The sequence below is a fragment of the Xenopus tropicalis genome, chromosome 3 (assembly GCF_000004195.4).
Source record: "Xenopus tropicalis strain Nigerian chromosome 3, UCB_Xtro_10.0, whole genome shotgun sequence".
Classification (NCBI taxonomy): Eukaryota; Metazoa; Chordata; class Amphibia; order Anura; family Pipidae; genus Xenopus; species Xenopus tropicalis.
In genome coordinates this window covers 51336517-51361691 of record NC_030679.2, presented here as the reverse complement: position 1 = coordinate 51361691, position 25175 = coordinate 51336517, and the positions used below count along the sequence as shown (strand labels likewise).

General features: G+C 36.4%; 1 protein-coding gene across 1 annotated transcript in view; it reads right to left on the bottom strand.

Moving 5' to 3' along the window:
- LOC100490346 (dynein heavy chain 3, axonemal) overlaps positions 1-25175 on the bottom strand; it is a 522485-nt gene that overhangs the window by 122166 nt on the left and 375144 nt on the right. Inside the window, exon 53 of the mRNA XM_031898872.1 lies at positions 13117-13299. Coding sequence (XP_031754732.1) covers positions 13117-13299 — 183 coding nt within the window. The remainder of the gene's footprint in view (positions 1-13116; positions 13300-25175) is intronic.

Sequence of the window (25175 nt, the reverse complement as noted above, 5' to 3'; positions counted from 1 at the left end):
AGAAAACAATTTAGAATTATTTCTTACGGTGACAGGTCCCCTTTAAGATAGAAGCAGTGACACTGCTGTGAAGGGACCTATCATAAGGAATGGCTGATGAGCATGCATCTGTTTTCTTGGTCATGTGTAGCACAGTGGATTTTATTTTGATTTTATAATGATTTACAATATACATCTGCTTTGACATATGAATCAAATCTTAGGTTTGAGTCAAGTTAAAGCAGCAGATTTTGGGACATCTATTGTCCAGTGTTCAAGGTACAATGTCTTTGTTTTTTGAATATTGCTGGGTAAACAGTAAACACAGGTATTGTTACCCAGCAAATATCCTTGGAATAAACAAACAGACAGCATATAGACAATACACTTTAGGTACAACTTATTTGAGCAACAAATAAGGCCTTCTACAAAGTCTAGTTAATAGATTTTGTTCATGACAAAAGTTTGTACACAAGTCAGCACTTGGTGTTGGGGGTTTTGCTAAGAACTCTAGTATAAAAAGGAGCCTCCACCATGGGTCAGTAGCTTCGCCTAGGACTCCTGAAAGAGTGCCGGGACAATTGGATCATCGCTTGGTTATCGGGAACCTGAAGGTCTTGCGCCAAAGGTTGTGGGGCTCCCCGATTGTGCTGAATTGTGCAGAACTGGCTATACTTGTAACTAATCATACTAAGATAAGTAAATCTATTTAATTCTATTATTACTTGTGTGTGTGTAAGTTATTGCTCACTAACAGTCTATCAGAAGGTTTAATCATTGATCCTGCATATTTATTAATATTTGTCATTAATGTCAATTAATACAAATTATTAATATTAATAAAGGTTCACCCCCTTTATTACATTTGGCGTAGTCGGCAGGATTAACCTTTTTGATGCTGGGAAGTGCAGTAATAATTTGTATAGAAATTGTAGAATTTATAGTGTAGCTTTGTATGGTAGTGTAGTGGCAGTATTGTAGTGGCTTGTGCAGGGCAAACATACTGTTGAAAGTTAGCAATAATGTTCTGTTGGTTGAAAAACAAAATTAGAGGGGTAGATGATCAAACGAGCAACCTTCCCACATGGGCTAGTTCCGGACCCTGGACCCATGTTGCTCGGGATGTGATAGGAGATCAGCAACTCTCTCAGGTGACTCACCCCCATCACCTGTTGCTGAATTTGGATTTGTCTATGTGTTCCAAGGAGCTGAAGTCCTCAGCACAATTGGGTTGGTTGTGTTTTCAGGCGCTCAGGGAGGAGACAGTCCAAAGGGAGGCAGTTGAGCTTGAGCTGCAGGCAGTTAAAGATCAACTAGCCACAATGAGAGAATGTTTGCGCTCCTCATTAGCACACAATGAGGAGTTGGAGATAGAATTTACAAAATATGTGGTAAGAACTATGAGTAAAAAGCACCATAGAAAAGGGACAGAACAAGCAGAAAATGGTGTATTAGTTAAAGTAAGAACTCTTGTAAGTAAAAGAGACTAAGGGAGTGATTTATTTCTCAAGATAGAGAAACAAAATAAATGTTACATTGTGTTAAATTGTACTGTATGTTAATGTCATATGTTTTTCTGTTTCAGGATTTAAGAATCTGATTATTTTGAGTTAATATGGTTTTTGATAACAGGCATCAAGAGTTGATGGATCCATTATTTTTGACACTTTTTGTTTTGTTTTTTAAGTGCACAAATTTGTGCGTAAAGGCCTTAAGACATGTCTGTTTTTGTTAAAAAAAAGTTTAACAATGAAACTTGAAAGTTTTAAACACTTTTTGTTGTATGTTTCTGAGAATGTGTGGGCCCACATGCATGTTGTTATGGTTTGTCTTGTCTTAATTGTGACAATGACTTAAATGTGACAGTGACTGAAAAATTCTTGACAAAGTAATACAAAATTAAGAAAGTTGATAAAGTTGACAAAACAGATCTTAAATGCTAAGAACTGATGTTGCCTTGATCTTTTGTTTTATAGATGTTTATCAAGTGCATTAACAAATGGGTTAATAGCAAAACAATGGACAGCAAACAAGGATTTGGACATTGTTATCTTCAATGGACATCAGTACAAAGTATTGAAGAACCTGGAATTCATTTGAATGGTGACCTGGAAACTTAAATGGACATTGGTTTTGGACTTTATAAATGAATACTTATGTTTTGTTCAACTGTTTCTACAGACTGAAATTAGCATTGCATACACTATTGTACTAATGGTAATAGGAATATTATGGCTTGTTAAATGAACTGTTAAGTGCTAGTTAGTGGGTTTTATAGCACAGGCAGCACAGCTGAACTGTATATCTCCTATGGTATATGATATTGTGCAGTGAACCTGCAGTATAGAGCAGGCCCTGGCTGACAATCTGTAGATTCAGGCAAATGCCAGAGGGGCTGCTGTAAGATGCCATAGACAGTCACTATTTATTGGGCTGGTGGGGTCTGTTTGGGTCTCTGTGTATTTGAAATGCCAGGGTCTATTTTGAAATTAGTGTCAACAAAACTCTTTGATAAAACAGAAAGAGTGAAATTTATTATTCTGAGGGAGAAATTGTTATGTGAAACTTAACAATGTCTGTAGACAAGCATTATGGTATAATTGTTGTAAGTGTGAATAGGGTAATGTAATTTTATGAGTTAGTACTATGATATCAATGGAGTTAGCTGAATGTTGGCTGTAAGAGAGTTTGGACAACGCTATATGATTGAAGTGAAAGCCTTTTAAAGACTACAAGTTAATACACAATTCTGCTGAGGGACACAGTTGTTTACAAGAAGTCACTGTTAGACTTGATAGTATCATCCCAAGTGATTTGAATGCCCTGGGTGATTTGTGGCCTTATGGGTGGAATTTGTGGCTACTGGTGATAGACATATTTTGGAAAAGCATTGGCAGAATGTGTACTGAGGCTAAAACTCTGCTGAAAGGAATTCAGTTGCCATTTGGTCTATAAGAGGGGGGTAAGGTAGAAACAAAGTGCATGGCAGATACATAATATAGTAAACATATTGCTTATCAAAGAAGCATTGTTTAACTATGTGAGCTGTAAAGCCTGCAAGGTAACCTGCCCTTGGCCTAATTGTTTTGAGCAGCTGATGGTCTATAATGAAAATGCAGAGCAAGAGGGGTGCCTATACATGTTTGCCTCATGTTTGCCCAAGATATGTATCTATAAGTAGACACAGATTTTCTCACTGGACAGAAATCATTATAGAGGTGTTTTATGACTTGGGATGTAGGTGAGATTTGTTTAATCTTTTGTTAAATCTAGTGTCCTTCAGTCAGAATTACAGTCATTAATTGTTTATTTGTTTAGGGTAATGGGGACAACCAGTGAATGCATATATTGCATTGAATGCAGCATTGTATGTTATCTGTATTAGAGGACTTACCAATTTGTATACTGTTGGTTATTATTATCAAATCAGTATATTTTGTAAATCAAGGGGTGGAATGTAGCACAGTGGATTTTATTTTGATTTTATAATGATTTACAATATACATCTGCTTTGACATATGAATCAAATCTTAGGTTTGAGTCAAGTTAAAGCAGCAGATTTTGGGACATCTATTGTCCAGTGTTCAAGGTACAATGTCTTTGTTTTTTGAATATTGCTGGGTAAACAGTAAACACAGGTATTGTTACCCAGCAAATATCCTTGGAATAAACAAACAGACAGCATATAGACAATACACTTTAGGTACAACTTATTTGAGCAACAAATAAGGCCTTCTACAAAGTCTAGTTAATAGATTTTGTTCATGACAAAAGTTTGTACACAAGTCAGCACTTGGTGTTGGGGGTTTTGCTAAGAACTCTAGTATAAAAAGGAGCCTCCACCATGGGTCAGTAGCTTCGCCTAGGACTCCTGAAAGAGTGCCGGGACAATTGGATCATCGCTTGGTTATCGGGAACCTGAAGGTCTTGCGCCAAAGGTTGTGGGGCTCCCCGATTGTGCTGAATTGTGCAGAACTGGCTATACTTGTAACTAATCATACTAAGATAAGTAAATCTATTTAATTCTATTATTACTTGTGTGTGTGTAAGTTATTGCTCACTAACAGTCTATCAGAAGGTTTAATCATTGATCCTGCATATTTATTAATATTTGTCATTAATGTCAATTAATACAAATTATTAATATTAATAAAGGTTCACCCCCTTTATTACATCATGTTTAAGTGATAATAGAATGTTGGGTGCTTAATGCTTGTATATGTGTTACAGCACTATTTAAGTCTTACAAAAATGAAACAAAATTTTTATAAAAGGAACATCTTAAACAGCAGTATCTATAATTTTTTTTCTTTCCGTTCCCTCAAGTAATGCTGCTACATCAACCTTTGCTTATTATATATTAGTACTATCTTCTCCAATTGTTCCCAGAGCAGAATCAGTCATGTTAACTCACAGGTTAGCGAAAAGGTGGGCTTTTAATAATCGTTTTTTTCCTGGTATAAATCTATTCCTTGGAGGACATACAAAAAGGTTTTCAAGTAGGAGAAAAGTCTTTACTGATAAAAGTCACTTTGTACTGTAAAATGGTTCCTTTGGGCTACATCCCTGTGTCTGCTCTGTGATTTACAGGTTGCATATACTGTACGTTGCCTTTCTTAAAGCCAAGAGTGAATGTCCCGTATTCAGTTAGTACTTACTGAAAAAGTGAGAAGTGATTCCATTCTCTTTACTGTACAGTTATTAAGAGGCCAGTAGACAGGCTTGTATGTAAGAAACCAGCATGTGTCAGAATTCAAATGCAGTTTTGTTTAATGCATGTCCAGTGTTCTGCTCATAAGTTAGGTAACAGTATTTGTCCTCTAGTATTTTATTTAAATGAGTATTTTATATACATGATCCTTAACAAAAGTATTTTAATTTTTGTCAGAATATAAATTTCAGACCTCTGTTATTTGAATTTTGTTGCACATTGAATTCAGTTCTGCTGTTTTTTTTAAATTTTGTATGTTGTCCCAGTGTCTGTGTTCTTCAACACAAGGAAAAAAAAAAAAACAAAACAGGCAAGTTAATTGTCTTCTAATGAAACTGGCCTAATCAAATTAATAAGAGTATACAAGGACAGGAAGGGTTGTTAAGTTGGCACTAAATAACTTAATGATGATAACTTCATTTTAAGTTGAATATACCTGTATGCAGTAATTCAGGTTTGAATACCATAGACCAGTGATCCCCAACCAGTGGCTCGTGAGCAACATGTTGCTCCCCAATCCTTTGGATGTTGCTCCCAGTGGCCCCAGAGCAAGTGCTCATTTTTGAATTCCTGGCTTGGAGGCAAGTGTTGGTTGCATAAAAACCAAGTATAAAGCCAAACAGAGCCTTCTGTCGGCTGCCAGTCCACATAGGGGCTATTTAGTAGCCAATGACAGCACCCCCAAGAAACCTTTTCATGCTTGTGTTGCTCCCCAACACTTTTTTCATTTGAATGTGGCTCACAGGTATAAAAGGTTGGGGATCCCTGCCATAGACAAACATGAATTTTAACAATTGGGGCAAATTCTGAACAGGAATCATGAAGGAACATTAGGTTCCACATGTCTGTTAGAGGATGGACAGTGGGTAATACACAGTATAGGTGGGAGTTGAGGTATAGATACAATCATTGTGACATGTATTGTCTCCAGACAGAAAGGACCCTACTTACAAAAATGTGTAGGACTTTCAGAATAAATGGAGGAGAAATTTTAGTATACTATTAAACCCGTTTAATTTAGTATGCTAATATGTGTACACAAAAATCTCATCTTAAAGGTTAATAGAGAGCATATTAAGTATAGTGAGAAAAAAAAGGACCATTGTACCTTCAGAGGTAAATTTAAGCACAGAAGATGATGTACTCAAGTATGGTTTGAAACAAGCTAGGTCAGTAGATCTGGGTTTATGTAAAAATAACACCACAGAGGTGATGCTGGCACCTATGTTATTAGTCAGTTTTCCAATGGTTTGCCAGAATATTGAGAACACATTCATTCAGGGCATTTGTACAGTATTTATTGCTAAAACTGTGCCATCTCTACTATAAAAGACCTTTATATTTAGGCATTTCATATTGTATGAAAGTGAAATATGGGCCTCATTAATACAATTTTTCAAAGAATTATATTTTGGGAAAGTCGTTAAAGGTCATTATATCAGACAATAAGGCGTGATTTAATACAAAATATTTCTGTGCCAGCATGAATGCTATCCACTTTTGATGATGCTTGGGATTAAGAAATAAAGTAAAATAAGACCTTATCAATTAATGCCATAGCATTCAGTATTTATGTTTTTGTTTTTCTCTTCTAAAATGAAAATGTTACTTAGTGTGCCAGCAGTTTATTTGCTGGGTTGAGTATTTTGACATCTTCTTTTGTACTGCATTCAGGATGACTGGCTAATTTAATGAACAATGAAATTGTTAGGGAAAAATTCATTACACGAAATTAAGAAAGTACATCATTCCATAAACATTTATGACACTGAAACCCTTTATTGTCATCGCTGAAACATAACTTATAAGTTTATTGCTTTACTTTACTTTTCCAAAACAATGTCAGCAGCCTCAGGTTTCCAGCCACTGCCTTAAAAAGAAATGTTCTGCATGCCCAAAATGTTTTGCTTAAACTATAAACTCTCACTTTGAACATGCATCTGTTATTTTATTGGGCTGCATGCTGGCTTGTAGCTTCGAGGCGCACTTGTACCAAGAAGCCAAGATAAAATTAGGGTAATGATTGTGGAACACATCATGCTTTTGCTAGACTTTCTGCACATCACAATAGGTGTCAGTTGCAAACTATGAGATATTTCTGGATGTAATGTCTTTGTTGTTCCCATTTCACATTAAGAAATGTTTTAACATAGAAAATAACTTTTGTAGACAGAATTTCTTGCAAGAAAAAAACAAAATAAAAAACCTTTTTGAAAAACATGAGAAAGAAAACATCTAAGTTATAGATTTTCAATGTCTTCCCTACCTGCTGTTGAATGTCCCAGAATGCCTTAGCAGTCTATAACGGAACTTAAGGCTAGTATAAGTACAAATACATAATGCACAGGGCCAAACTGGTGTGTCATGGAAAAAGCTACATTTTATTCAGACTGGCTTTTTGAAGCTGACCACTCCTAATTATTATTGGTTAAATTTGTCTGTTAGTTACATTTGTCTGATGTTTTTAGTTAGTTTTTATGGTGGTGATAGGGTGATATAATACATTTTATTAAAAAAAAAACATTTTCTTTTCTGCTTTGCAGCTGAGCATGTGTCCTTGGAATGCCTGTTGAATACCACAATTGAACATTCACTCCCTTATGTTATAGTCAAATAATGACTTCCCTCTGACAATTGGTATATCTGAATTCAGTGCATTGCAGTTGGACCAATTGCATTAAACATATGATGAAAGGTCTGAAAAGGTATTTGTCCTTATAGTGTCCACATTTTTTGTTGCTCATTACTAAATCTCCAACTGCATAGTTTGTGGTAATAATGTTTTTTTTATATCTATGTTCCTTGCAACAAGGTGCCCAAAGAACACTTTCAGGTTTCCTCTGTGGAACCTAGGACTGATGCAAGTAAGATAAACTTGGGCACTCACTTGCATACAGAAGCTGGTACCTCAAAATGATTCTTTTGTGGTGTTGTAACAATAGTTGTTCAGTAACCCTAAACTGCAGCTAGATTGTTCTGATTTGCTGTTTGAAACCAAAGCGGCTATAAGGTATTAGATCTTTATATTTCATGGTCATTATATTACTGCTTAATTAATAAATACATGAAATGTGCCCTTCTGTAATCTGCATGCAATAAAAAAGCATTTTAGTCAATAATGAGGATCGGATATATTATACGAGCATATATTTATATTTATAGAAAACATACATTCACGGATAGCCACAAAGAGCATCTCCAAGAATCAATGTCAAATAAGTTTTATCATTAAACATTGCATTTAAAGACTTTCATAACAAATATTGAAAGGGAAAAATCTGTGCTATTTAATGTATGTATATTTTAATTACATGATTTGAAGAAATCAAAATATTGGCATAATTATATGAAAAACTGCAATACAATATCAGGTCATCTAAAATCTCTTTTCCAGATGAAAACATCAGAAAAGGTAAACACTAAGGACTTCCTACCAATCATCTCACCCTGGATAAATCATTTGCTTCTGAGATCTTCTATAATTACCAACACTGGGCCATTGCATTTGCCTTATTTCAACTGAAATTTCAATTAAATGTGTAAGCACCATTGCAATTTATCCTACAAACTGAAGAGAAACATACCGAAAAATATTGTGTGCATGATAGGTTAATAAATCATGGCTGTTCCCAAGGAACAAATATGCAATATTTAACACAGAAGTTCTGAAATTATCAAAGACAGGTCTACATATGGTAAGAAAGTGAAGCATTGAATTTATTTACTTATGGAACCTTTAAAGAGGGAAGTTGCTGCATATGAGTGAGAGTAATTATTCCTGCGTTTATTTTACAATTGTAGAATTAATTTGCACTGCTGTAACAATGTCACAAGAAACAAGAAAACAGACGATAACTAAATAACTAGCCAGGAAAAGAATAAACAAAAAAGAGCAATTAATTGCATTCTTACAGTGAGGTTATAAGAAATACAATACAAAGCCGAGTACATTATTTTTACCTGTGCATGGAATTGTGGGTGCTGGGATACCAATATCCTGGCGGTAAATATTATTATGCCAGTCAAACAGCAGATGTAGCTGCACAGGACTTAAGCTGCAGATGCAAAATACTGGCTAATTGACAAGCCTATTACATTGCCTCTATACAACGGATTTGGCTTGTGCAGTGTATGTTCTAGGAATCCTTTGAGGAAAAGTATTTCATTTTCAACGGATTACATTTTTCTGTTTTATTATCTCTCCCCATAAGGCTACTCAAACCAAATACTTTGCTAAATATGCTATAACCCTCATTTGAAAATTTGCAGGCAAAGACTTGCAGATAGGTCTGTATGGGTCAGATCAGCTAATGCTACATCCAGCTGGTTTGAAAGCACCAATACAGAAATAAATTCAGAGTAATTTAACCCAAGACTTAAACTGGTTGCCCCTGTCATAATGGCAGGGATATTGTATATTTATTGTGATATCTGATTTTACAGAAAAAGGTTTGGGGGCATTTTTGGCCTTTCAGTCCAAATTATATTTGTTTGTTTGTGGGTTTTAAATCCATACAAGCCAGGAAACTGTATAAAACTATGCATATTTGCTATTGTGTGGCATGTGCAAATGTGCCAAATAATCGGGCAGGAAAAAAATAAAATAGGGCAATAATCACAAAATAATAATGACCTAGATAATCAGCACTCAATGATTATGCTTTACAGGAGGTTAGGGCAGTTTTGCAGCCTACATCGGGGAGTATTGGCTCACTTCACTATTTACTTCACCAATTCCTACTTCCAGAGCATGTTCTGTTTTATAAAATCTCCACACCTGCTAACTAGACTATAGCGTATGTCTACAGAAAATGACTAGGGGTTAATTTTTTTCTTGTTCCTTTTGTTTTGCTCTGGACATATGGTCAGAAAGGCCAAGATAACCAAAGATAATTGACTGTTGGTTAAAGATATAATGTGGCAGGCTCTGGTAGCTGGACATGGTTAGAACTGGTTTCTACAGAAAGCAAATGGAATGGTGACTAGACTGGCACTAGTGCTATTTAATTAAAACATTTGCTGGAACAGTTTAAGTTATGGGTACAATGAAAATAAACATTCCTTTTGCTATATACAAATGAATTTAATATATTACCAAGCTGTTTGTCTTTGAATGGCAAAGGTGACCTTTTGCAGTAGAAATGTATTTTCACAGTGTTCAGCACCATTGTTATAAAGTAGGACAAAAACATTTATTATGTCTTGGTGGTAACTCAAAACTTACTAGGTTTAGGGGCTGATTTACTAAAGACACAAATTCGAATCCGAATTGGAAAAATTCAGATTGGAAAAGGAACATTTTGCGACTTTTTCATATTTTTTGCGATTTTTTTCTGCGCCTTTACGACTTTTCGGAAATTGTCGCAACTTTTTCGTTACCAATACGATTTGCGCAAAAAAATGCTCGTAAGCGGCGGGCGAAACTTTCAGACTTAGCATGATTTTGGAAGCCTCCCATAGGACTCAATGGCACCCTGCAGCTCCAACCTGGCCCAAGAAAAGTCACCATACTGAAGCTTGAATGAATCTGAACTCTACGAAAAAAATCGCAACATTTTGCGCAACTTTCGGAATGGCTACGAAAAAGGCACGATAATTTTCTGAAAAATCGCCTAATACCGATGATTACGAAAAAAACGCAATCGGACGCATTCGGCCCGTTCGTGAGTAAGTAAATGTGCCCCTTAGTGTCCACAAAACAGTCTTCACTGTTTGAGCAATACCGTCCATAGGAGAAATAACTTCCATTGATGAACGCATAGCAACTTTTGTCAGCAGAGATTTGTTATTTCTCTGGCAACTCTTGGATTGGAGAAAATGGGCCTTAGGCAACATTATGGCACATTTGACGGAGAACTAAAGCTTAACAAAGAAGTAGGTCAGAAATTATGCACATATATACATGTTTTGGGGTTTTGTACCAGCCCAAGGCAGTCATAGCCCTTTAGCGGGGAAATATGTACATCCCAAAATGCTCCATCTTCTTTTCTGCTGATTCCCTGCACATGCTCTGAGCTGCTATCACTTACCTGAGCTTAGGTACTGAATTAAAAATATACTGTTTACATAAAATATAAATGTCACAATACAATGCTGAAAAATATGCCATTTTTAGTCATATTTGTTTTTAAAGTTTAGTACAGGGTTGAAAGGAAAAGTGTTTTTACTGTATTTATTGCACTACACAATTGCTAACATAACGCCTAATAACTGAAGGAGTGAAGAAGGCATCTGTGGTGCGATGAAACAAATTAAATGTTTTCCATTATGATACATGATGTGAATCACAAAGCAGGTCTGTCATATGGCTTGTCAGTTTGATTTGGTGCTGCTTATGAATAGATATATTTGTTATTTTAGGCCCTTTGAAAGATAAAGCAGGCTAAGTAGTTGGGTCACAACAGTAGGGGTCCTGTAATTTGTAAAACAAACATGTGGTGCTGAAAGTTTCTTTAAAGTACATAGGTTCTATCTAGGCAATAGCATTATTTCAGTAATTTACTGATATATATATATATATAATATATATTCCTTAATAGGTCACTTGAGATAATATAAACTATCTGTTGGTTAAGTATTCATTCTGGTGCAACTTCATCATAAATCATCCCCTTGACACTATTCAAAAACAATAACACGTGCAATGTACACACAAGTCATATAGTGCACTGATGGTTGTACTCCTCTGTAATAACTCGTTAGGAGTTAAATCACTCCAAGAAAGGGTCTGAACTAAAATTCTTCTTTGATCATTCACAAGGATCGTTAGGTGTTTACAAAATAATGTTTCTCAACAGGCAATATCTAGCCAATAGCATTAAGTTTCTAGTTCATATTGTACTTAACCCACTCATGTTTAGCATATTTAGCCATTTGCTAAACTAAACATTATGGACACACAAGAAATGGGAGGTTTGACCAGTTTATTCTGATAGGTCCCCATGTATAGGTGGAGCCTGTTTAGGTAGTGATGATTTATTGGTGCAGAGTAGAAAAGACCTTGCACACAATTGTTCTGGAGAATTCCATCATGCACATGGACATACAAGTAAAGAGAATCTCGCCTAGAATTTTTATTTTGCCTGGACAGGTAACCATTTCTGAAGGTGGCCACTGATGAAAGGCCCAGAGAATGCTACCTTTGTCTAAAATCCATTAGCTAAATAAAGCGAAGTACAAGTGCCTTTAATGATTGATGTTTAGCATTTGTTATTATTTAGCATTGTTTGTACACAGCCATTTTGTTTAGCAAAGTAGTACATGTTTTATAAGCCAAAGTGAGCTGGTGTTTATTTTCTTCTAACAGTTACTGTAATTCTGCACCGAACACCCATTAATCATAACACCTTTTCCAGTACCTCTCTTACACACAAAGATACAAGGCTACTTTACTCTTCTTATCATAAATTTGCAATTGATCAGAATTTTGTCAGGTCAAGTATAATAAGTATTAATTCTGCAATAATTCTTTCCTCATTGGTGTCCGTGAGAGGCAGCTTGCTGGGCTATTATCCTTTATTTGTAACACACTAACAGCTTAAGTATTATGTTCCAGGTTGTTCAAGGTGAATCGTTTACATTAGCCCTTTCCCCAGTGGAGCTCAAGTTGAATTTCTCTATCACATTCATACAATATACTGTATAAGAATAAACACATATTCACTCATCAGGAGCGCATTGTGTGTGCTTGTGTGTCAAATACACATAGCAAGGCACAGTGCAGTAAAACCCAGATTAATAGTGTAATCTTTTATGACACTGTGCTGTCACTTTATTTCACATTAATATTTAATAAAAAAAATGATTCCATAATGTAAGGGACTTTTAGCACCATAAAGCTCTCCAGAAAAAAGTAAGATCAGTAGCTTTTTTAAAATACACAGTGGAGCCAGTGAAATACGGCCCAGTCACATTGTTTTGTCTTTAAAATAAGAAATATTCAAGTCTGCCTATGGCAATGAAGACTTCTTTAGCATTAATGATATGTGTAAAACTTCTGAATTTATGGGCTTTCTCATGAATGATAATGTTCTTAGAATGGTTGCTAGTGTGTTTTTGCAGAAAGCAAATAGACATATATTACAATGTAAAGCCTTGCAAAGTGCCATGCTCTATATTTGCATCTTCCCTTTCAAGATCTCATTCCTCCAGGAAACAAAATGATAAATCTTGTAACCCAACAGGGATCCTAACGACCAACCTTACAGCAGTTTGCTGTCCTTTTGATCAATAGGCCCCATCATGTCAGCAGCAGGCAAGCCTCTGTCTATTTTACATTCTCATCCTATTTTTGCACCAAATCCAGCCTCACAATTTTTACAAAGACTTGAATATCCAGCTCTCCTGATTGTGCATTTCCTGATCAATATTAAATCTAATTTACAATTCTGTTCCCTGTGAAGCTTGCATATGTTATGTCAACATACCTTAATAGCTTTGGCTTCCTGAGCAGCCCTGTTAGCTGTAGCCTCATCTGCTTCAACTAAACTTTTAACTGCTTCCACCTCCAATGTCTCATCTGCAATGATGTTTACCAGTTCCTCAGTCTCGCTGCTTCGTTCAATCAACATAGGCTTTAGTTCTGTCAATTCTTGTTGCATGATTGCTATCTGATGAGCCAAAAAATAAAGACAAGAAAAAAATAATAAGCAAACAAATATTGCAACCAAAATACCAAGCAAGCTCCTTCCAATTAGTGCCTTCTGCCGCTTGTAGGTATTTTTATGAGTTTTTCCTTTAATCTCTTGTTGTGAAACTATGTTGTGAGTCATTTGTACTGTTATTGCATTTGTAAAATAATGGCAGAGAACATTAACACCATTACTATAATGTGCTCATAAATATCCTTGCTTAAAAGTAACAATAAACAGTACAGTAAAACCGTGTAAAGCCTTGTAAACTGACCTTTTTATTACTGGACATAAAAAATGTCCCCTTCAATACAAACAAATAATGTTATAAAATATATAGAGGTAAAGAGTAAGTACTCACGCTACAGATGCTTTTGGCATAAAATTTAAAGAGCCATTTAATTTTTTTCTTTTGATGAAGATGCATTATGTACCTTCATATTTTTTAATTGCATGGCTGTCAGTTTATAGTGACTTGAAAATACCATTTCCAACTCTGTTTGAGGCATAGGGAATCTTATATCAACTACTAGGGCATCAGAATCTATCTGCAGTATGCCATTAATTCCAAACTGCTAGTTGCTGTGAGCTACTGGAATGGAGCAAATCTTGACTGCGCATCGTCAAGTGAGTCGGCTTTACAACCTGAAGAATCCCCAAACAACTTTTTCAAGCCTCCCCAAAGCTAATAAGGACAACCAGGTTGGGATAAAACAGGCCACAGCTTTATTAACAAATTACTGTTAAACATTTTACAATAACAATCAACATTACTGTATATCCCCACACGGAATGCTTGCCCACCGGAAGACCCCCACCAACTGGGCTACCTGTGATGCTGGCCATCTGTCATAGGAGCAACAGGTGGGCAAGTGGGAGCAGGCAACCAGAAAAACACCTGGGACCCTTGTCCGAGGAAACCACATCCACCTTGGTACACTTGTGCCTAAAACTGGGGCATAAGCCCCCCACCCCTGGCAAGGATTAAGGCACCTGTAGTGAATTCCAATGCCCCTCCCCCGTAAATTTACCACAAAACAAGGGCGGGAGGGTGGCATGTTGCTTGTCCTCTGCTCCACCGGAAAAGGTAGCAACTTCCTCTCCTGCATTCCCTATACCTCGTTGTCTCCTCCTTCTGCCTCGTAACTTCCTATTCCTGCTGCCTTACTGTTAACCCTTTGTTGCCCCCCCATTTCTATCTCTTATGCTTGCCTATCCTTCCTCACACAGTCAAAACCCTTCCTTTTTAGTAAGTCTGAGCCCCATTATATGTGACTTCACACCAAAATTTTAAAGCAAAAATGCTCCATACCACAAATCCTGCATAAACTGCATTAGAACAGTCTATCCTTGAATCTACATGTAAATATGACCATATGGCCACAGAACTTCTTGATGAATTTTAGAATATACAATACTAGGGGGCTGATTTACTAATCCACAAATCCGAATCCGAATGGGAAAAATTCGAATTGGAAAACGAACATTTTGCGACTTTTTCGTAGCCGTTACCACTTGCGCGAATTGTCGCGACTTTTTCATAGCCATTACGACTTTCGTGAATTGTCGCGACTTTTTCATAGCCATTACAAATTTCGTGAATTGTCGCGACTTTTTCATAGCCATTATGACTTTCGTGAATTGTCGCGACTTTTTCATAGCCATTACGACTTTCGCAAATTGTCGCGACTTTTTCGTATTGAGCGCTCGAAAAAGTCGCAAAATACCGATCATTATGGAAAAAAAAAGCATTCGGACGCTTTTCGGACGTTCGTGGATTAGTAAATGTGCCCCTAGGTGTATAGTATCTTTATTTTTATTGTGTATTATACAAAATTGTCAAAAAGGCCTACTAAATATACTGGAACTCAAAAATAGGATGATTATAAAATAGTATTTTGTATTTTAATGTGGAATTATGTGTTCTATTTATTAAAAGTAAAAATGTATCTCTACTAACTCCCTGACCCTTGTTCAAGCCGTTTTGAGTACTACTCCCCAATCCATCACTGATGGTTTAGTTCATATATGTCAAACACAAGGCCCCTGGGCCAAATCCGGCCCACCTAGCTGTTTTATGTGGCCCTTGGTGAGTGTGTCTAACCATCCTGCCTGATCAATTTCCATTTTCCTCACATAGTAACTAAGACTAAGGGGTATATTTATCATGCTGTGTAAAAAGTGGAGTGAAGCATTACCAGTAATGTTTTTACACATTGTGATAAATATACCCCTTAGTATCTTACTAAGTATATTAATAAAAAATTTGGCCCACAACTTAGCCTGTGTTTTAGATTTCGGCCCCTTATGTGATTGAGTTTGACACCCCTGGTTTAGTTGGAAAAAAAAATCCCACAATTTAGCTTTATTGGAAATTTCTCATATTGCCTTTACCTTGTAGATAATCAAAAGAAACATTGGCATTTGATTTTGGCTACAGAAAAAAAACAAAATTATTTAATGTTCTAGTTTATAACTAAAACAAAATGATAATTATTATTTTTTATAAAAATATAAATATAAAAAGTATATGAAAGAGCATATTATATGATTTACAAATCAATAAAAGATCAGCATTAAACAACTGGTAAGAATTGACCATATATAGGAAATACATTGGTTATCATTTACTAATGGTGGCGCAGTGCTACCAGGCAATTTAATGGGTTATTTTGCATCAGTAATAGTTCTGTATCACTGTACTTTCTAGTGTTGCTTTGTTTCTGGCTATGAGTAGTTACAGCATACTATCATTAAATGAAGTGAAAAATGCTATGCAATATTTAAACAGATACTGACAAAATGAATCAGGTATATCAAGTTTTTTAGATTATTTACATTCCTTGCTAAACGTTCTTTGTACTGTACCTATACATTCCAGGCTAATTGGCACTAACTGTACCCAAGACAATTGAATAAGTTAGTAATTTAAAATGATTGGGCATATATTTGGCAGGTGTCAATGATCTGGCAAGATTAAAAAAGAACCTTTGTTAATATAATACATTTAAATATTTACTTCTGCTAAGGTTTTTCTTGGTATGCTGCTATTCATGCATGAATAGAGAACTGTCTGAAGACTTTTGTATAGATAGTTATCAATAGCACATTCTCTAACTGGTCTATTGTATCAAATAGACCTTTTCTGAGAATACAAGGGCATCCCTTGAGATTAGAAGAAAGGAGGATTCATCTTATGGTGCATAAAGCGTGTTTTTACAGGGATATACAGTACATACAGTAAATGCATGAAATGACAAGCTGGAGGTTTCTAGGTAGGATAGATTGGGAAGAGCCTCAGAAACAAACAAACAAAAAAATTGCTCCATAGTTTATAAATAGTGATGAGCAAATTTTTTCAGCAAGCATGAATTTGCAACGAAATTCTGCATTTTGCCATTGGCGAATTGTTTTCCGAAACTTTGGAAAAATTTTGCCACAAAAAAATTTGTGGCAGTATAAATTTTTTTTCACCATTTCACAAATTGATTTGGAAGCATAGTGCCTATTTTTTTTTTTTTGCAGCATTTCTAGAAAGATTTTTCTTTTATGCCATTTTACTTTTCTGGTTTTACTGGTCCTTGAAGGATACAAAATAATATAGATATACACCATTTACACTCTTTTCCTAGAAGACAGGGTGAATAATGTACAAGTACATTAGAGGGGATTATAGGCAGATGGGGGGTGTTCTTTTTTCCCATAAAAACAACCAACGCACCAGAGGCCACCCCTTTAGATTAGAGGAATGGAGCTTCCATTTGAAGCAGCGTAGGGGGTTTTTCACGGTGAGGGCAGTGAGGTTGTGGAATGCTCTTCCGAGTGATGTGGTAATGGCAGATTCTGTTAATGCCTTTAAGAGGGGCCTGGATGAGTTCTTGAATAATCAGAATATCCAAGGCTATTGTGATACTAATATCTACAGTTAGTATTAGTTGTTGTATATATAGTTTATGTGAGTGTGTAGATTGGTAGGTGTGGGTTGTGTGTGCTGGGTTTACTTGGATGGGTTGAACTTGATGGACTCTGGTCTTTTTTCAACCCTATGTAACTATGAATATCATACTTTCATGTTTCCATGCTAATATCCACTCCACGCTCCACGCAGGCCAAAACCATGACAGCAGATCTGCTTTCCTCTGCCTGGTTAAAAAACACAGGAGGAGAAAAGCGAATGATCTGCTCCATGTGCCCTATAACTAATAAAAAAGAGGGTCCTTTACAGAGACCATGAACATAAATGGAATAGCACTAAAAGGGGCATAAGTGGGCATTTATTTGTCGAGCATTTATTTTTGATATTTATTATTTCTTACATGTCACATATGTATAGGACTTGACGATCCCTTGACAGTCCTTCTAGAGCTGTTCAAGATTCCCTGTTAACCTCTATGGTAATCTAACTCTAGAATTCTCCAGAAATCTTAAGAATTCAAGAAGTCAAGAGACAGAAATATTAAATCAAACCCATGCTGATGGTGGCCCTTGGTATAAATAGTTCTAGGGGCCTCTGACCTCCTGAAAAGTTTTTGAAAAAAAAAAAAACACTGGAGAGATAATGAAATATTTTGTTAAATTGAGATAGAGATAAGAAAAATTGTTGATAAATCAGTAACTCTGTTAACAACTGTCTTGCTAGCTCTCATGCCCTATCCTGTACCATAGAATAACATGATGTCCCGTAGCAAAGTATTTAATAATAATTAATATACATAGTGGGATTGATAAGGCATAATATTTATATTATATCTCAATGCAAATATAGGCAAGTTTTTAAATTGCTATAACAATAAAAAAATCATCATGATGCAGATCCTTTATTGCTATTCAAATACACGTACATCTTTGGGTTGTAAAGTATGGATTTAATCACAAGTGGGTTCTTATCACAGAGTGCTAATACAAGGTGGTCCTCCTATGTTTCAATTTCAATTTGTGGTAGTTAAATCCATAGTAGAAAAGCTAGAATTGGAATCAAATATTTGTGAGAGCGCAACAGAAATGTCCATCTACTGCAAATTGACAGAGGCACATTTCAAAATTCAAGGATAATTGAAATACCATGTCAAAAACTGAAGCTATTTGTTCTGAGGAAGATTGGTTTCAGCCATGTTGATAGGCAGGTGGCCAATTTTCCTTGACAGGAAAAACCAAGTCAATTTCAGGGACAATTTCTCCATGAAGGGCGAGTACGTCTCTTTAAACATTAATGATCTGATGAATTTGCTTGTTGCTTTCTGTGACTCCTACATTTGCAGACACACTTTCCTCAGTCAAGAAGTTGGTTTGGCTAAAATATTAATTAGAGTAGCAAGTAAGACTTATCTTGCCAAACACCCTCACTCTTAGCTGATATTTCTGAAATACATCCTATTCTTCCTGAAATTAGGTTATTATTGCTTCCTGATAAAATTACAAATGGAGCATGTGCAATATATTACAAATTATCACTGATTCCATGAATTATCCCATGGCCTAAAACTCACACCATTTTACAACTGCTATTGTTTACGATTGTGGAAGGAACCAATTCAGTATGATAAAGCAAGCAGTACATTTGTGTTATTTGTGGGCAGTTAATTGCAATAGCTTATGCTATCCTTGCAATATAGAGTATGTTTACATTTAATATACAGAAGATATAATATTTAAATCCTGTTAAAAAAATGTGATACATATAAAAAATGTATGCTGCGCCATGAGCCCAAAGTACCAGTCCATCTAGTCTTAGCTAATAAGAGTAGTAAATCACAGGCACCTCATACTTTCATCTATCTATCTAGGAACCCTCATTTATGGAAATATGGGTACAGAGATAACAATTACTTCTCAGGCCAGGTTTAATGCTATATTAAAGCCTTATAATTCAAACCCATAAATCTGAATTTGCAGATAGCCTTTTTCAATCCTTTTCACTATGGATGGATTTTTGTAATACATGTGTTGCAGGACAACCCATAAATGGCCATTTGTACTTGTTGGTGTTCACAGTACTTCTCCAAAGGCAGTAAACAGTTTAGGTTCTTGGAGTTTTATCTTGGCCCCAGAAAATCTTGTGGCAAGTTAAGTGCTTCACCTATTTACAAAGTCCCCTGATGGGATCTTTAATTAAAGTACTTCCATGTCTCTTGAGAGAAAAGATTTTCAGGTTAACCCCTTCAATGTTAGTGATGTATTGCTCTGGCATGACAGTCAAAAAGATAATCTATTGTAAAGCATGATAATTCCTACATGCTTTTAAAGTTAATTACATTGCAGATAAGAATATATTTATTTAAACAATCATATTAATGTATTTTCTGCCATTGGAATGAAGCCTAGTGAGTGAGAAAAAGGTGGATTAGAAGGTTCCTGTGCTTCTCCACCCTGTCAACAAATGTTGTGAATAGAAGAGACCTCTATGATTCCTCTTTGGGTTGTCTAATTATCCATAGCTTTAAAATGCAAAAAAGTAGTGACTAATTAGAGTTTCCATTTCACTTGCAATTATCTGGCAAGAATATGACATTGCATGCCTTAGAAAGTACAAATGTCATCTGCCTTCACCTAGTTTTGCACAGTGAAACTAAGAAAGGAAAGTAAACTGACATGCGCTAATAATAAGAGAAAAACTAGAAAGAGAATTGTCAAAGGGTAAATTAGGTCAACTTATACAAGGAAGAGAGTACTTAAACTAGGCATAGTCTGGATTGGGGCTATTGTGGGTAAAAACTAGAAGGGGGAGTCTAGGGAAAACTGGAACAGAGAGATGTTTTTAGGGGTCAGGATAAAGATAGTTGTTGAGTTAAAGTTGAGTATTCAGTGCAATTTTGGGCCCTGATCCTTAAGGAGTATATACATGAGCTAAAGAGAGTGCAAAGACTTAAACTATGAGGTTAGACTGTCAAGATTGGAGTTGTTTTCTCTGGATAAAAGGTGCTTGCAAGGGGGCATGATTACTCTTTACAAGTACATTAGAGAATATTATAGACAGATAGCAGGGGATCTTTTTCACATAAAAAAGAATAAAGAACCACAAAGACTTGACTTGAGGAACTGATTTTCATTTGAAGCAGTGCAAGTGGTTCTTCATGGTGAGGGCATTAAAGTTGTGGAATGCCATGCTGGGTGATGCCTTAAAGAGTGGCTTTGGTGACTTCTTAAACAAGTATAATATCTAAGATTATTGTGATCTTAACATTTACAGTTAGGTACTGGTATATATAGTTTTGTATATGTCAGAATATAGATAGATCTTTATGGGTAAGTGTATGTGCACTGGGATTCCTGTGGAGGGGGTTAAATTTGAGGGACTTTTGTCTATTTTTGACTATGTAAGGTCACAATGTGCCTTGATTTAGGAAAGAATTATTTTGTCAAAAATATTTTATCTGTATATGAAAATGACTGATATGAATAGATGGAACTGAATTTCCTTTCCTGAATTTCGCTTTATTTACCAGTAGGTCCTTCCAACGGACACGAAGGCACCCGCTCCGTTTAGAAGAAGGGAGGTTCCATTTAAATATTCGGAAAGGATTTTTTACTGTGAGAGCTGTGAAGTTGTGGAATTCCCTCCCCGAATCAGTCGTGCTGGCTGATACATTATATAACTTTAAGAAGGGGCTGGATGGCTTCTTACCAAGTGAGGGAATACAGGGTTATGGGAGATAGCTCTTAGTACAAGTGAGGGAATACAGGGGTATGGGAGATAGCTCTCAGTACAAGTGAGGGAATACAGGGGTATGGGAGATAGCTCTTAGTACAAGTGAGGGAATACAGGGTTATGGGAGATAGCTCTTAGTACAAGTGAGGGAATACAGGGGTATGGGAGATAGCTCTTAGTACAAGTGAGGGAATACAGGGTTATGGGAGATAGCTCTTAGTACAAGTGAGGGAATACAGGGGTATGGGAGATAGCTCTTAGTACAAGTGAGGGAATACAGGGGTATGGGAGATAGCTCTTAGTACAAGTGAGGGAATACAGGGGTATGGGAGATAGCTCTTAGTACAAGTGAGGGAATACAGGGGTATGGGAGATAGCTCTTAGTACAAGTGAGGGAATAGCTCTTAGAACAAGTTGATCCAGGGACTGGTCCGATTGCCATCTTGGAGTCAGGAAGGAATTTTTTCCCCTCTGCGGCAAATTAGAGAGGCTTCAGATGGGGTTTTTTGCCTTCCTCTGGATCAACTAGTAGTTAGGCAGGTTATACATAGGCATTATGGTTGAACGTAGTGGACGTATGTCTTTTTTCAACTCAACTTACTATGTTACTATGTTACTATGAATATTGCTATGTTAAATGGCCACACAGCTTCAGACACTGTACTACTTCAGGCTTGGTTCTATTTTTGGTTTTCTATGCAGGCAGATGCAAAAAACGATGATCAAATAGTATGAAATAAAACTGTTGTTTGTAGAAAAAAAAATAGATTCAACGAGAAAAAGATAGCATCATGCATACTCTTATGGGAATAATACCTCCGTGTCTCCTTTCCACACTTTTCTGAAAACAAAAATAAAGTTAGCTTTTAGCAGGGAAAAGCACTGCTTGGGGGCATATGTAAATAAATCTATAAAGGATCCCCCAGGAAGGTAAAAAATGCAGTACACACTATGGAAGAATAAAAAGTGCTACCTTTACAGTACTAAATCCACTGCATTGAGTCCATCTGAGAGACTCATCTGTGGCAGGAATACAGTTTTGATAAGCAAAATGTTTAGTGTTTTGACCACACCTCCACCCCAGCCAAGAACTTGAGCCTTGTTAATTAGGGTGTGATTACCGTTTTTATTTATGAAAGTTCAAGATACAGTATGTATCTAGTGTCTATTTCTGATCGTGCCTTTAAATCTTTGTAACTGTAGGCTAAGGTTGCTTGCACTCTCTGGTGAGTCAGTTCATTTGCAGCTCTACTCATCTAAAATGATGATATATCTGTGAATTCCTATTTGATTTGATTGTTATGTAATATGTGATGGCATTGGCATTATAGTGGGGGTCATTTACAAAATTCAGGCAGCGCAGAATTATTCACACGTTTATATTATTCTTATTCGCATGTTTATATTTTTAAAGCCAGACAAGACTACATTTGGGGGTATATTTATCATGCTGTGTAAATAGTGGAGTAAAACATCACCGGTGATGTTGCTCATAGCAGCCAATCAGATTCTTTGCTTTGATTTTCTGACTGTCGAAATCTATTTGCTGATTGTTTGCCCTGGGCAACATCACCGATAATGCTTCACTCCACTTTTTACACAGCATGATAAATATACCCCTTGATGTACAAACATAATTGTGTTTTTTTTTATTCGCAGTGTGAATGTCATTAAAAGCTTTTTAAATATGTCATATTCACAAATTGTTAATAATTATGCAAATTATTTGTTAAACTGATTTTGTAAATTGCAAATTTATATTTACATCATGAAAATCAGTGCTATATTCACGCACAATAAACACGTACAGAGGGCATGCTCACGCAAACCTGCAAACTCATTTGCAAATGTTTGTTTTGTAATTTGCATTTCACTACAATTTGCAAAAAAAAGGAAAGACAGGCACAGCAGTGCAAAATTTAACGGGAGAACATGCGCAAAACAAACGTTTGTAAAAAAATATGCTCTGCGCAAACTTTAGAAATGACCCCCAGTGGCTTATTGGTTAGCAGTACTGTGCTGCAGTGCTGGGGTTTCAAGTTTACTTCTAATAAACTGCAGTATCTGCAAGGAGTGTGTTATCTCCCAATAAATGTAAATGGAATGTGTATTATGTTATAAAGAACTTAGTAAATTCCATAGAGCACAGACAGATATAAATGATGAACAGTTCATAAAAAGCATTTTGTAAATGTGTAGTAAACTCTGCTTGTGTGGACATTTTGGTTAAGGGCATGCCTACTGTTTTGTCATTTGCCTTTATCATTAGACAGTTAGTTTATCACAGTGGCTACAAGGATTTGTGTTACTGGATTCAGATACATATTTCAGCTGCAGAGCAAACTGGCTGCACAGGCCGCATGATTTCTTCTCTGCACAGTGAGTAACCTGTTACAATGTCTGCCATAAGGAAAGTCCCAGAATTAATATAATCTGCTGAAGAATTTGATTTTTATTTGGAAAGGCTTGAGAGATGGCTGTCTGCAAATGATATCAGTCAGGAAAAGAAAGCAGATATTTTACTTGCTATACTACCAGCAAAAACCTACAGTCTCCTTATAACTTATATCTCCTGCCAAGGTTACCCATATGAGAGCATTACAGAGACCCTCTCTCAGCTTTATAAACCCCAGCCCATCATCATTGCTGAACACTTTAGATTTTATGGGAGAAATCACAACACAGGGGAAAGCCTTGCAGACTATACTGGATTTAAAGCGGCTATCTGCATCTTGTGCATTTGATACATTCCTGGATCAAGCCTTGAGAGAGAAGTTTGTATGTGGCCTACATGATGAGTTCTACCTGCATAAACTGCTAAATGAAAAGGATCTAACTTTCAAGCCTGTTTGTAACATTGTCTTGGATATGGAGTTAACCAGACGTGACACTCTGCAATTAAAAGAGCAAAATAGCTGTTCACTTACAGAAATTCCTAACAGACCTGCAACATCTAAATCCACTGTGCCAAATGCACCACAGTTGCCCACACTGTCAGTCACAGGTGAACAAGCATTTCAGGCAAAAATGGCTAAAACATGCTACTGCTTTGGGGGCCTGCATCAGCAACAGAACTGCAGATATAAATCATAATCCTGCAGAAATTGTGGGAAGTTAGGTAACATTGCTCGTGTCTGCAGAAGCCAAATGCGCAGGTCCAAGGTGCAATATGTGATTAGTGAGTGACAGCACAGACTTGTATACAGTCAACACCACGCATGGGGGAGATGATGGAATACATATTAAGATGGAAATTGATGGGCATCCAGTAAACCTTCTACAGGTGCATCCGTATCACTAACCGAGACTGTATTAGTAAAATTGCATTGCAGGACTCGATACTCTTTGGAGTATCAACAGCACCAGCAATCTTTCAGCCATGAATCAGATAATTTCACTTCCTCTAAGAGTCTGTGGAATACTTAGGATACTGTATAGATGCATAAGGTCTTCACCTAACAGGAACCAAGTTAACTGCCATTCTTAATGCACCCTCACCTTCAGATGTGTCTGAACTGCTCCTGTTTCCTAGGTCTGGTAAATTACTATGGACGGTTTCTTCCCAATCTGTCCAAATTTCTGCAACCCTTACAACTTTTGCAGAGAGATACCAAATGGACTTGGTCATCATTTCAGGATGCAAAGTAAAGACTAACCAACAGCAAGCGGTTAGCACACAATCCCAGTAAGCCTCTAAGATGTAGCATGTGATGCCTCACCCTATGGAGTTGGAGCAGTTATATCACATATACTGCCTAATGAAGAATAATATCCTATTGCTTTTGCTTCTAGAACCCTAGCTCAAATAGAGTGCAACTATGCTTCAATAGAATGGGAGGCACTCAGTATACATTTTGGAATAAAAAAATAAATATAATAAAATAATAAAATGTCATAAATATCTTTATGGATGGAAATTGGCATTGGTCACTGACCACAAACCACTTTTGGCTTTTCTGGGGCCAAAATCTGCCATCCCGACATTGGCAGCACTTGAAAAATGATGCTGGGCACTACTCCTATTTGCATATGACTATGATATTTTATATACTGTAGATGTTGTCATGAGCATGGAAATGCAAATGCTTTGTCAAAGCTTCCATGCCCATACGCAACAGATGTCCATGATGAAGGTGTCATTTTTCAGGTTTCATATGTAGAAGAACTACTTATTTCTTGCATCTGGGACATGATCATCCTCATGATCATG